This window comes from Micropterus salmoides, unplaced genomic scaffold (assembly GCF_014851395.1).
Source record: "Micropterus salmoides isolate LMB-PRFRI ecotype aquatic unplaced genomic scaffold, ASM1485139v1 Ms_hic_scaffold_13, whole genome shotgun sequence".
In the NCBI taxonomy this organism is placed as follows: domain Eukaryota; kingdom Metazoa; phylum Chordata; class Actinopteri; order Centrarchiformes; family Centrarchidae; genus Micropterus; species Micropterus salmoides.
Window position 1 is genome coordinate 6,078,756 of NW_024040374.1, and position 12,921 is coordinate 6,091,676.

The following is a 12,921-nucleotide window of genomic DNA, read 5'->3' on the forward strand; positions in this document are numbered from 1 at the left end:
GGTTCACACGAGAAGATGTTCACAACAACAGTTTGGCCTTCCTGGACTGCGCTGTACACATTGAAGAGGACAGGAGCCTGCAGATTGGTGTTTACAGAAAACCCACACACACAGACCAATACCTACTCTTCGATTCACACCACCCACTGGAGCACAAGCTAGGGGTCATGAGAACACTGCATCACAGAGCAGAAAACATACCAACAAGCGCCCAAGCCAGGGAGAAGGAACAGAACCACCTGAAAAGGGCACTTACAGCCTGTGGATACCCTAAATGGACTTTTGTGAAGACAGCCACAAAATCCAAGAAGAACAAAACTACAGGGGAGGAGGAAAAGAAGGTCAAACGCAACAACATTGTGATTCCATACGTGTCTGGAGTATCAGAGAAACTCAGGAGGATTTTTAACAAACATAACATCCCTGTGTTTTTTAAACCCAAAAACACACTAAGACAGATGCTGGTACACCCCAAAGACCGCACACCCAAACACAAGAAAAGCAATCTAGTGTATGCGGTCCAATGCAGTGAGGAATGCACAGACCTCTATATTGGGGAGACTAAACAACCACTACACAAACGCATGGCTCAACACAGAAGGGCCAACTCCTCAGGTCAAGACTCTGCTGTCTACTTACATCTGAAGGACAGAGGACACTCGTTTGAGGACCACCAGGTGCACATTTTAGACAGAGAAGATGGATGGTTTGAAAGAGGTGTCAAGGAAGCCCATCTACACCAGGTTTGAGAAGCCGTCATTGAACAGGGGAGGGGGTCTACGCCACCACTTATCCCCCACTTACAATGCTGTCCTTTCATCACTTCCCAGGAAACTCAACAAACGTAACCTATTGGCCTCAGGTGAAGATACCAACGATGGTCGTTCAGTCTTGGCCACAGGTAGTCTTAACGACTGTAACGACTGTCGTCACAGCAACAAGGAACACTAACGAACCAGCGGTATCGATGACCTGGGATAACGATCCCACTGAGGTTAAATAGCTGAGTTTCCCTGCCAGTCAGTCAGAACTGAAGAAGTCCTTTGGATAAGGGACGAAACGTCTTCCAGTAGCTTCAACCAAGTCCAGTTGCCCTTCATTTTAACCTTCGTTGGATAAGGGTTGCATACGTAACCCGAGACGTTCATCATAGTTTATAATAATGCAGTGCAGTGAGGATCAATACATTTCATAGAGGAGACAGCTCTGACTCCAATCCTGCAGTGGAGTTCAGACACTTCACTGATAAACCACAGAGCTGCAGAGTAACATTAGGCTTCATGATCACAGACTGTTTTTATATCACATCCACACATCCGTCCACCCCTCCTATCCCTCCGCTCTACATTTCAATCCATTTGATGGTTTATTATATTTATAATGCGCCATTCATGGGTTTTTGGTTTGGGATGGAATATTTTCCTGTTTGATTCTTGTTTATGCCATTTTTCGTGTGTTTCTCTCCTTGCCTCAGTATTTCTCATCCCTTGTCTTTGGTTATTTATGTTTTGTTGGTAATTAATTTGTGTGCCATTTTTACTTTTACTTTTTTACTTTGGTAAATCCGTCCTTGTTTGTTTCTGTGTGTTTTTTACTTCCTGTGTTATTTTGTAGTGATAAGTTTTTGTGTCTTTGTCTTTGCTACGTTTTGTCGGTGCTGAACTTGCCCCTGATGTGTTTTATCTGTGCACTCCCTGCTCGTTTGCCCCTGTATTTAATGTGCTCAGTTCTGTTTAGTCCTTGTTGTGTCCTCGTCTTATGTTGAGTGTTGCCCTGCTTGTCTGCATGTTCTCAGTTAGGATTTTTGTTCCATGTTTTGGATTCCCGGGCTTTGTTTGGACTTCTGCATGTACATGTAAGCCTGAGTATTTCTTACCGCACCAGTACTTCCAGTGTCCTGCATTTCGGTCCACTTATCAGTTTTTTTCCTTGGCACTCGGCCATTGTCCACGACACAGTGTACTAATAAAAATGATAAAAGTCTAATTTCTTTCACATTAACAGCAAATTGCAAACAGGAGAATCTGAGAAATGTTATTGCACTATGTTATCAAACACAGTCTGTACATGTTTCCCACACCTGAGAGGAGGTCTAATCTGGCAAAAAAAAAGTAAAAAAAAAAAAAAAACCATATGTGTAAGGGTTTGATGCTAATGTTGATTTTTTATGACTTTCCATGAATTTGATGAAGTCTTTGTCAGATATTTTAATCACTGAATTAGACAAAAACACTCCCATTGGGTCTTTCATCCCCAGGTTTCAAATTGCTCACTTTTTCACACACTTTCTCAATTTATTTAGTAGAAAATGTGCTGTAGCCTATTAATATTAAAATACAGTATATATTACAATATAAATAAAGGATTCTGTCCCACTAATTACGAAACAAGTTTTCATTCCTGAATTAACAATGTATGTATGATTTCATTTTATGTGAGGACTTCTGTACCTGCTTATGGTCAATTTCTTATTTGGATATGTACAATTTAGACTTTATATGTATGTCATTTATATATTCGACATTAGTTACATTAAATGCTGCAGTCTTTGGAACCATCACTGTTAAAACTGCAGTATATATAGTGATGCTGTACCATGTGTTTAAACTGCACATCACAGTGAGAGTTGGATGTCCAAAATTAAAAAGACAAAAAAACCCCCCAACATATCATGTTGTCTGTTGTCCTCTTCCTTTGCTTTGATCCACGATTTTAACTTTGTAACCTAATTTTGGAATAAGTGACTGGAATGCAAAACAGCCCACTTTGTGGGGATACAATCTTCCCCTGTTCCCAACTATTGAATTTTGATGAGGAGAACTGTAAGATAATGATCTTAATATAATAATAATAATAATAATAATAATAATAATGATAATAGTGAAAATCTTTATTTATAGAGCATGTGTCCAAACCCATGTTACAAAGTGCTTCACACAAGGCAACAACTTCATAACAAGCAGATCATAAAAAATATTTCTGATGTGTTTATGTTACAAGGTGTGTTTTCTTAACACCTTTGATTGGAAGCATGTCCCTGAGGTTTAATACATCATTATTTATCAAGAACGTGTGAAGAGGCTGCCACGCAATATGGATCATTATATTTGGTATAATGACATGTTGTTTCTCAGTTTAGGGAATATCATATTCTCTTAGGTATTTGTCAGGTTAGGTGTGTATGTGGTGTGGTGTAGTGTTGACAGTTCAAATGTACATCCAAAAAATGTTACAGTAATATTGTTTCTCATTGTTTGAGATTGTTTTATTTACATGGTTCCTGGCAAAAAATAAGTTATACTTGTCACAAATTTGTAACCCAAAAACTCATCTATAGGTTCTCAGTAAGAATTTAGAGAAATGTGAGATTAAAAAGGCAAACATTAAGGCCCACACACAACCACATTTAAACAATACAAGTGTTAACACAATGATGTTTAGAAGGTAGGCCAAGATAATGTTTATCATCTTCACCATATTAGTTAAATGCTAAACACAGAATTACTAGAGTTAGATTAGTCATTTAATGAAATTGTTGATCAATAGAAAAATAATCAGGAACTATTTTTTCTTAATTGAGTATCACTATTTAAGCATAAATGGAAAAAAACAATCCCTATTTCCAGCGTTTGTGAAATTTTGGTACTAGGCTTTGTCCTATGAATGCCTTTGTTTTGACTGTAAGACATTTCAAGACCTTGAGTTACATCAGTTTGGGCTTTATGCAATTATGATTCTATCATTTTATATATCCCCACTAAACAAACAAAAATAAATAAATAATACATTTTGACTTGCTGGTGGGGATAAAGGGGATCACAAATGTCTGTACATAGCCTACTCCAGGGGTTTTCAAAGTCTTAGACTTTGGACTTCCCGTTGGACAAAGCTTGGGAAAATACGCCTCCCCACCCCCCTTAGTTTAGTTGTTTATAGTTTCGCTTAATTCCTGGATGCCTGTGGGATTGTGATTTTGATCAACAATTGAGCCATGGCAGGCAGATTGTCTTTAGGCATGTTTTAGTTCCTGACTTTTGCAAGTTGGGAAAAACTAAAAATCCCCCAAACACCTGTGTTTCTGAACATTTCTCTTTAGCCAGACCACACACATTTAGGCTTTTCTATGTAATCTGTCCCCTGGGGAGGCCTCTCCCACTTTGAAAGCCTCTGGCCAACTCCATGCATAGACTTGACCAAGGTTAATTGAGATTTTTCAGTCTTGAGTCCACCAACAAACACGTTGCCATCTCAAAAGGCTAAAATACTTTAATAAAAGTGGATAGAAAATATGTCATTACCTGCACAAATCTGTCTTTAGTCTGCAAGAATCGTCAAAAAATATGTAATTAAAAAAAATAATAAGAACATTTCGCGTCGGTCCACGCAAACACACTCAATAACACAGCGCCCTCTGGGGGCCGGCGGAGCGATAGATGTTTACTGAATTAAACGTAAAAGATGGAGCCAACGTTCAGTCCGCCGCTTCACATGCAGAGGCATCAATTTGTCATCGATTTTGTCAAGAGGAACAAAACACAAAAGGTAGCTACGGTCTCAATAAGAGACGGAAACATCACTTTAACTTCAAAGCCAACGGTTGCTAACGATAATTCTCAAGCTAACGTAATCACGCAGCTTAGTGAACTTTTTCACCGAACCAATTAACGTTAACGCCACGCAGCTAATTTAACGTTAACGTTAACCAGCTTCTTTGCGCCCTTCCTAACGCGAAATCAAGATGTTAACAAGGTTTGCGTTGTTTGCCGTAATAACTTTAACATCAACCTTGATAGTTGTACTCTCTTCTCCTCCTCAGGTGGTGGACTTGGGGTGCAGTGAGTGCAGCCTGCTCAAAAAACTGAAGTTTCACCGTGAAATTGAACTGCTGGTTGGAGTGGACATCAACGGTGCCAAAGTAAAAAGAAAGATGTACGTAAACTGACTGAATACTTAATCATTCAGGATCGGCCACATTGTTGAAAAAATTAAGTTGAGTTTTCTTCTTCTAATACCAATAATCACATTCACACTGAGGACGCAGGGGACATGTCCCCACCACATTTTGAAATGGCTGATTTTGTCCCCACCACATTTTGAAATGGCTGATTTTGTCCCCACCACATTTTTTGAGAGCATTTGTTACAAATGTTCTGAAAATAGCTTGCACCAAAAAATGTTAACTAACAAATTAAAATTCTTTGAGAAAGAAGACATCCAATGAAATTTAAAAATAGAAGAAACAAATGTGCATTGTCCAAAAAAGTAGCTAAAAAAAACAAGCGGCTGATGACTGCATTATATTCTGTTATATTTTTAAATTTATGAATTATCATCTGCCAGCTGAATTTTCCCCTTTTATATAAATATAGACATTTCCACCATAAATTGTAGCAGAAAATGTCTCCAGAATGCAGGAAATTCAGTATTTAATGCTCCAGTTTTCTGGGGGAGGACACAAAGAACCCCTGCTCATATATTTCAGCATTCCCTTCTTCAAAATAGTGTTGAATAAAATCTTCTCGTCTTGTTCTGGCTCATTGTCACGTCTCATGATCCAAGTGTATCATCATGCCCTAATCTGAGCGCTTATGTCCCCACCACTTTTCAACACAAAGTGACGCCCTTGCCAATAATGTGAACGTTACATGGCACGATAACAGAGCTGAAACACAAAGCAATTAATCAGTCAGTGTAACAACAGAAAAATAATCAATCAATTTATCATTTCCGTCTCAAATGTAAGCATATCAAATGCTATGCTGCATTTGAGTGTTTTGATTTAAATCATAATTTTAAAACAAGCTATTTCAAAATGTCTTTGGTTTTGCACTGTGTGACTGATTTCAGATATTAAACAATTAATGGCTTTATCTGAAAAGAGAACATGAATTAGTTGCAGCCCCAGATGTATTCTAAGTCGCATAAAATAGTCAAATGAATGGTCAGTGCAATGACGTTTTACAGCAACATCCATTTTATCCGTTTCCATTCAATAAATCACACAACTTTTAATGAAAACTAACACTTCAGTAACGCATTTTGTTTTTTTAATACTGTTTGCTTGTAAACATTTATGTGAACTATGTAATTTTGTAAAACATTAACACAATATGATTTATATCATTTTACTAAAAGTTGATAAATAATTTACCCAGCCTTTCTATAATTAAATCAGTTAAGAGAAAGTCTAGGTTGTCCGGACTAGTGTACCACATGTCTAAGCTATTAAAACACAATTTTTATCTAAATAGTTGGTTTCTTAAATGTCGTAGGACTCAGATCCACATAAAACATCAGTAGTTCCTCTTGCAGGGCCCCGAACTTTAAAAAATAAAACCTTCACAAAAAAAGAAATAAGAAAAGCCAAGATTTTGCTCCTTGGCTCCTCAATCGACTCGTGCGCTTTGGCTGTGTTTTGTTAACACTGTGTGGATTGATAATATGCATAATCTGCTTGTATGTTCCCGCAGGCATGGATTAGCTCCTATATCAAGTTACTATCTGCAGCCAACATATGATCAGCTGCGCATTGAGCTGTACCAGGGCTCAGTCACACAGAAAGATGTCCGCCTCAGAGGATTTGATCTGGCGACCTGTATAGAGCTGTAAGAGGCTGTTTGGCTGTTGAGTTTCAGTGTTGATGTGTTTGAGTTTTAATGAGTCCTTTTTAGTCAATTTATTATTGTGCTTATTTTCTTGTGTTCTCTTCCATGTTTACCTGGTCTTTCTATCAGGTGTGGTTTTCATATTTCTGTTTCTCTGTGTGTCATTATTTATCATGTTTTCTCCCTGGCTGTCTGCAGCATAGAGCACCTCACACTTGCTGATGTGGAGCGCTTCTCTGAGGTGGTATTTGGTTACATGACCCCAGTGGCGGTTATCGTCAGCACCCCTAACTCTGAGTTCAACCCCCTTTTCCCTGGTCTGACAGGTTTCAGGCACAGTGACCACAAGTTTGAGTGGACCAGAGCAGAGTTCAAGTCCTGGTATGCTGTTATAAGGATCCATTTTCATTTTGAGTGTCAACCCTACAACACACCAGCACTGTCCTCACACAGAAATATCCTTTAATGAACAATAAAGATTTAAATTGAATTCTGTTGACATTAAATCCATCCTCAGGGCTCTTAAGGTGTGTTTGGAGTACGGTTATGAGGTGGACTTTACTGGTGTTGGACAGGCACCACCAGGCCAGCAGGAGAGAGTCGGCTTCTGCTCCCAGATTGGTGTGTTTCACCGGCTTGGAGGGAGAGATTCCTGCGACATGTTGTATGGTGACGATGCTGAGGATATGTTTTCATACACACTGGTGAGTAGACTTCTTTATAGATCAGTCATGTTGGGGATCATGCTGACCCAATATTCAAGAACATATAAACTGTCTTGATAAACTGTTGCTCTCGTCTTTCACTATCAAATAAAGGCAAAAATAGTATGTAATCAGGTGTTTTAAACAATGTGTGACAATTGACTGACATGTTAATGACATTGCTGAAACGGTCAAAACCAACGTAGTAACAAATTATATCTGCCTTTGTGTTCACTGTTTCTTTACCTGGTTTGTGCTTGTAAAATAATCACCGTGTCCACGTTTTATAACATAATACCAGATAGCATCTCTGTCTGTGTTTCTCTGCAAAATAGACTTTGTTAATATACCTAGGTGGCCTGGATGTAGGAAACACTGGATAAACATAGATGCTAAGTACACAAAAGTACCACAAGCCAGTCTTTCCCAAATTTAGCATTGCGTCCCATCATGGGCCCCAGAACAATGCTATCAGTGCTTAATTTGTAAATCAGGAGGTCTGGGAACAAACATCATAAATCCACAGTGCCTGGAGAATATTAGGCTAGACAACGTCTGGGTGCTAGCTGTTAAAACTTAACTTATCTGTCATCACAAACAAAGCATTATTTATTTAAAGTTATTAATCCGATGATTCACAATTTTCATTCAGAATCAGCAGGGTGAGGCGCAAAGAAGCGTCTCTATCTCGCTCTCTGTTTCTGAGTCTCCCTTCACGTCCCTGTCGTTTCTCTTCTGTCTATAGATCGCTGCTACAATGGGGGAAATGGAATTAGGGCCGAAAGTTGTATTTACAACCATGAAAAGCTAGCTGGCTAAGAAACTGAACTAAGTCACATGGTCGGTCTGTTTGTTTCAATTCTATGGACAGCGCCACACCTACACAGGCGCACCCTAATTTAGCTGGACTCATTTCACCGACTCCTACAGCTCAGCTGTGGGGCTTACAGTAATCAAACATTAAAATTAAACATTAACCATACAGTGCATATATCACTATATTAGGTAGGTTTTGATCACATTACACTCACAGTACAATCACTTGCTGTGATACAGCCTACGTTTTATACTTAAACCCACTCCCAACTCCAGCTGACATATTGAGTGGATTGCTCAACTAATAGCATATTCATAACAGCAGTAAGGAGTATTTTTTTGTTTTGTTTTACAAAACATATAATGTTTCTTTACGCCACCGGTTAAAATAAAAGCGCATGCATTTATTAAGGGCAGTATTTAGTATTTTTACAAAACATGCAACGTTGCTTTACGCAGTTTCTTTCTATAAGTTTAACATTGCTGTGCTGCCTTTAATAAATGTAAAAGATAAAGACTGAAGACATGGACAGAACACTGGTTTTATCATTTCATGCAGTGTTTTAGATTTTATTTATAAATGAACTTAATTTATTCACTATTTATTTATCAAGTAAATACGATGGGACAATAAAAATTTAAAGAAAAAAGTAAAGCACTGGACATGGGGATAGTACCACAAATGGATACGCCTCAGAACATGATAACCAGGGTCTACATAGTGAATATGTTTTTAGTTTTATATTTTGTAGTTTAGTAATATAGTACCTTTGTGTTGGTGACCAACCACAACATGAGACTTGGCAGTGCACATATACTGTTAAGTGTGAGGCACTGTCCCCTTTAAAAATGTAAGTAAAACAAAGTAAAAATAAACTCTCAATTATGGATGAATAAATTAGCTGGTCAGAGGAGGGATTCAGCAGACTGTAATGTAAGTCTTGGACTTCCATGTCATGAAACAGGCAAGAAGGTTTTTAAAGCGAGATGTTTCTGCACCAGGCAAAGTAATAACTGACTTAATGTTATTGATCAGCAACTGTATTGTATACAGAGTTATACTGGACTGCATTCTATGATAAGTTGATATTGTGATTTATGTCTTTTGATCCGTTTCTGTGTCAGCTGTATAGTATAAACTACCCCAGCCTGCGTGACCAAAACATCTTGCGTAGGGTGCTGGTGAGTGAAGTGTTGTACTGGGCAGAAAAGCTGAAGGGAAGATGGCTCGAGCAGAAGAGGGATTACAGTTTTACACTGTGCCAGACTGAGAGAAGAGGGGAGGAATGTCTCGGAGTGTCAGAGCGACGCATGGAGATGGAAAACAAACAGACAGGTGAACATCCCCAGCGGCTATTTTCAGTCCCTAAAATAGTTGTATACAGTATATTAGATAATATGGAAACCAATATTGAAAACAGTAGGTTCAGTAAAAAGTGACTTGAAATATTTTACTGTCTAAAATAGGAAATGGTCAGTAAGATCTTTTTGTTTGTTTGTTTTTTTAATCAAATGCTTCTTTGGGGTATCGTGTTTTGTAAAATGTTCTTGGCCAATTAAACACATGGAATGCTTACAGTATGTTTCTCTTGAAACAAAAAACAAAAGCATATGCAACAGCAGCATGTGGAGCAGAGATGTGTGGCAGAGGTGTGGCAGAAGATACGGAAAGAAAGGATGAAGAGTTGTCTTGGACAAATGTTCAAGGTCAACATGAGTTGCACAGGTGTGTTTCCCTGAAGAAGATGAGGAGGATCAGCGTGGCTCTGAATCAGAAGGCAGTTTGTGGCATGCAGATCATGAAGTTTCTGTGACATATAATTTTGACTGGCTGTAAAGATGGTGGCTTATCTTCCAGTTGGTTCATAACATTTAAGGCTTTACCAAATCAGCTATTAAAAAGTACTAAAGTATCACAGTAAACCAAAAATGTAACTCCATAAATAATCACTCACAAATTTATAAGGTTAGCTGTTTTCTCCTAAGAAAAAATTGTTGATGTAGCTGCATGTGTCTCTCAAATATTATTATTATTATTATTATTATTGGTGTTATATTTGAAAAATATTTCTCAACATTTGTCTGCAGGTATTTCTGCCTCCGGAGCTGTAGAATCTGGATGGGTGGTTGCGGGCCGCTTGCTTCTCTCATGTTCATGCTCGACACCCGCTGCTACAATTATTATTATCATATTATTTTATTATTGTTCATTTTTATTTATTATTACCACTACTATTATTTTACATCTCTGTATGTTCTCTTTCCTCCTGCTCACTCTCTTGCTCCCCCTCTCTCTCCTTTTTCCATTGTCGCCAAGTGCTTGCTCATGGTGGGAAATGTTGGGTCTCTGTCAATAATTTTACAGATAATGGTAGACCAATAGGCCAATATCTGGCATTTTCAGATTATAGCATATATATTGTTAAACTATAGAGAATAATGCAGTTGAATGATGTCACTTCTGACACCAGTCACGTTCTGAAATCTACAGCATAACCCACTATATTTTTCTTTCCTTTCATATCCATCACATTACTGACTTAGTTAACCATGTATAATAGATTGTACTCTACATGGAATATTGGGATTATACATGACTTGCTATATAATAAAACTGAATTGATTTGTCACAGCTATCGAAAGGGTTTCATATCATCACCTTTTCTGTGCTGGTAGGTTTGTGTCTGTACCTCTGGCTGTGCTGTGGTACCGCTGCCCCAAAGTCAGCGCCCTAAGTGGGAATCTCACTAATCTCAAACACATCCTGATGGAGGCCCCTGAAGTAAAATTGAGCCAGGACGGTTCTGCTGTGCTTGTACAGGACCAAGGTACTGTTAACATTTGAACACTTTGCCTATTATATTACATTTATATTTTACATTTATATTGAAAGGGGGAAGACTATGTTATAAAATGTGAAATGAGTTGCTTTTCCACTGGGTTCAAATTCTTATTTATCACATACTCAACATATCTAAAACATTTTGCAGTTAAATGCTTTCATGTTGGTAAGGCCTTCAACACTGCAAAAATGACAGACGAGGCCTGTTAACATCACACTGTTATCGGAGATGTGTCACACTGGTTTTGGATATTTGATGTGCTTCTCAATCTGCCACAACCAGAGCTGTTGACTGTTTAAACTTAGTCCCTTTTTCCAATGTAACATTTACTCAGCAAAATGGAAATAATGATGGCAGTAACACCACTTGCTTTTTCTGACACTGGTTAGTAGTCGTCTTGGCTTTAATCTTTCCACTACAAATGCAATACCACGATTTGCCCATGAGATGTCACCAGTACTTCATAACAATGAGCCATTTTCAGCACAATGGCTTCTTAAGTAGTTGACAAAGCTTAGTTTTCCCAATCACCACTCCCCACAACTAAGCTCTCTGCATTTATGGAAGTCATGCATCATCGGCTGATTTTGCAATGTTTATTTCCTGCTCTTATGCGTATTCTATGAATTTGATAACGCAATGTTTTCTGTAGTTGTGACACTGGTCTTCATTTGTGTTTTTAGGCTTTGAAGAAAAAGGGGATTGTAATGATTTGGAGGACAGTGGGTATGCAGAGGCCAGCCAGTACTCCCACAGTGATGAGCAAGAGGAAGCCTGGGACACAAATGTTTGATCTGCAAGATACAGCTTTGTTTTCGGGACTAGTAGGTGACTGGTTTAATTTTACCAAAGAAAATCATGAGTAGACAAATGGTTTCTCTTGGTCACTACTGGACAGTGCGAGTTGCACTGACAAATCCCATGCTGCACTGTGGAAACTTTGGTTTGATTTGTTAGATGGCTAGTTTGGGCTGCTAACTTTAGTTTATAGTATTTCTTAAGGTAGGTCAATGGAAAAAATTGGCCATTGGCCTCTAAAATATGAATTTACTGATGGAAGATGACTCAGACAAATCCACTGTAAATTGTTCAGTAAAACTCTAAATGTGAGAAAATGTTCATATTGTGATTGTTGTTTTATATTGTTTTATATACCCAGGCTGAAACACAATCTACACATACTTACAGTTTTTACACAGTTTTATTCAACAGTGCAAGGTACACATTTGAAGCATCCAGTACACTTGTTAAGGAAGCAAATGTTAAAAGAACAAGTCTGTAACAAGAAACACTGGACAGTGTCAGAACAGCGCAGAACATCACTTTACAGGAGAATACATTTTACAATTTAAATAGACAGCTTCACAGAAGAGAAGAAACCATGTTTGTAACAACATGTTAGGTACCAAGATGAACATACCTGTGTGACACAGGTAAAACAAGTGACGTGTATCCAATAAACACACAAATCTCCAATAGTTGATATTTGGTAGCCATAAATCATACATTTAACACTGTTTTAACTATGTAGTGAGAACACTTCACCCCCTCTTAACAATAAAATATTCAGCAAAAAATATGGCACAATATCAGCAATGAAAAGATATGATTTTCAACATTGGACATTTAAACTATGCTGACAATTACACAAAGCACACTGACTTACAGTTACATCACACAGTGTGTGGATATCAGCTTTTAAGATGAATTAATGAACAAAATGATTTCCTTCATGCGAAATAGGCAAGCAAATTTGTTCCTTCAGTGTGGAAATATTCAGATTAAAAGAGGGCACAATGTCAAATTAAGGAAAACCATGAAGATGTGTCAAATTCTGCAAGCTAACAAAAACATCTTAATCATGCAGAACATACAAAAACACTGACGTATAGTTAAAACACCATACACTGATGACGCTTGTGCAGATATTGATATAACATGTATATAGTTTAT

General features: G+C 38.0%; 1 protein-coding gene across 1 annotated transcript; it reads left to right on the forward strand.

The window, feature by feature from the left end:
- The first annotated feature begins 4,424 nt into the window (after positions 1 to 4,424).
- henmt1 (HEN methyltransferase 1) lies at positions 4,425 to 12,087 on the forward strand. Its single transcript, XM_038715205.1, has 9 exons — positions 4,425 to 4,542; positions 4,817 to 4,929; positions 6,471 to 6,605; positions 6,804 to 6,986; positions 7,123 to 7,309; positions 9,251 to 9,461; positions 9,734 to 9,851; positions 10,802 to 10,953; positions 11,652 to 12,087. Exons 1-9 carry the CDS (start codon positions 4,459 to 4,461, stop codon positions 11,759 to 11,761), a joined length of 1,293 nt encoding a protein of 430 aa, XP_038571133.1. The 5' UTR covers positions 4,425 to 4,458; the 3' UTR covers positions 11,762 to 12,087.
- Positions 12,088 to 12,921: the final 834 nt, after the last annotated feature.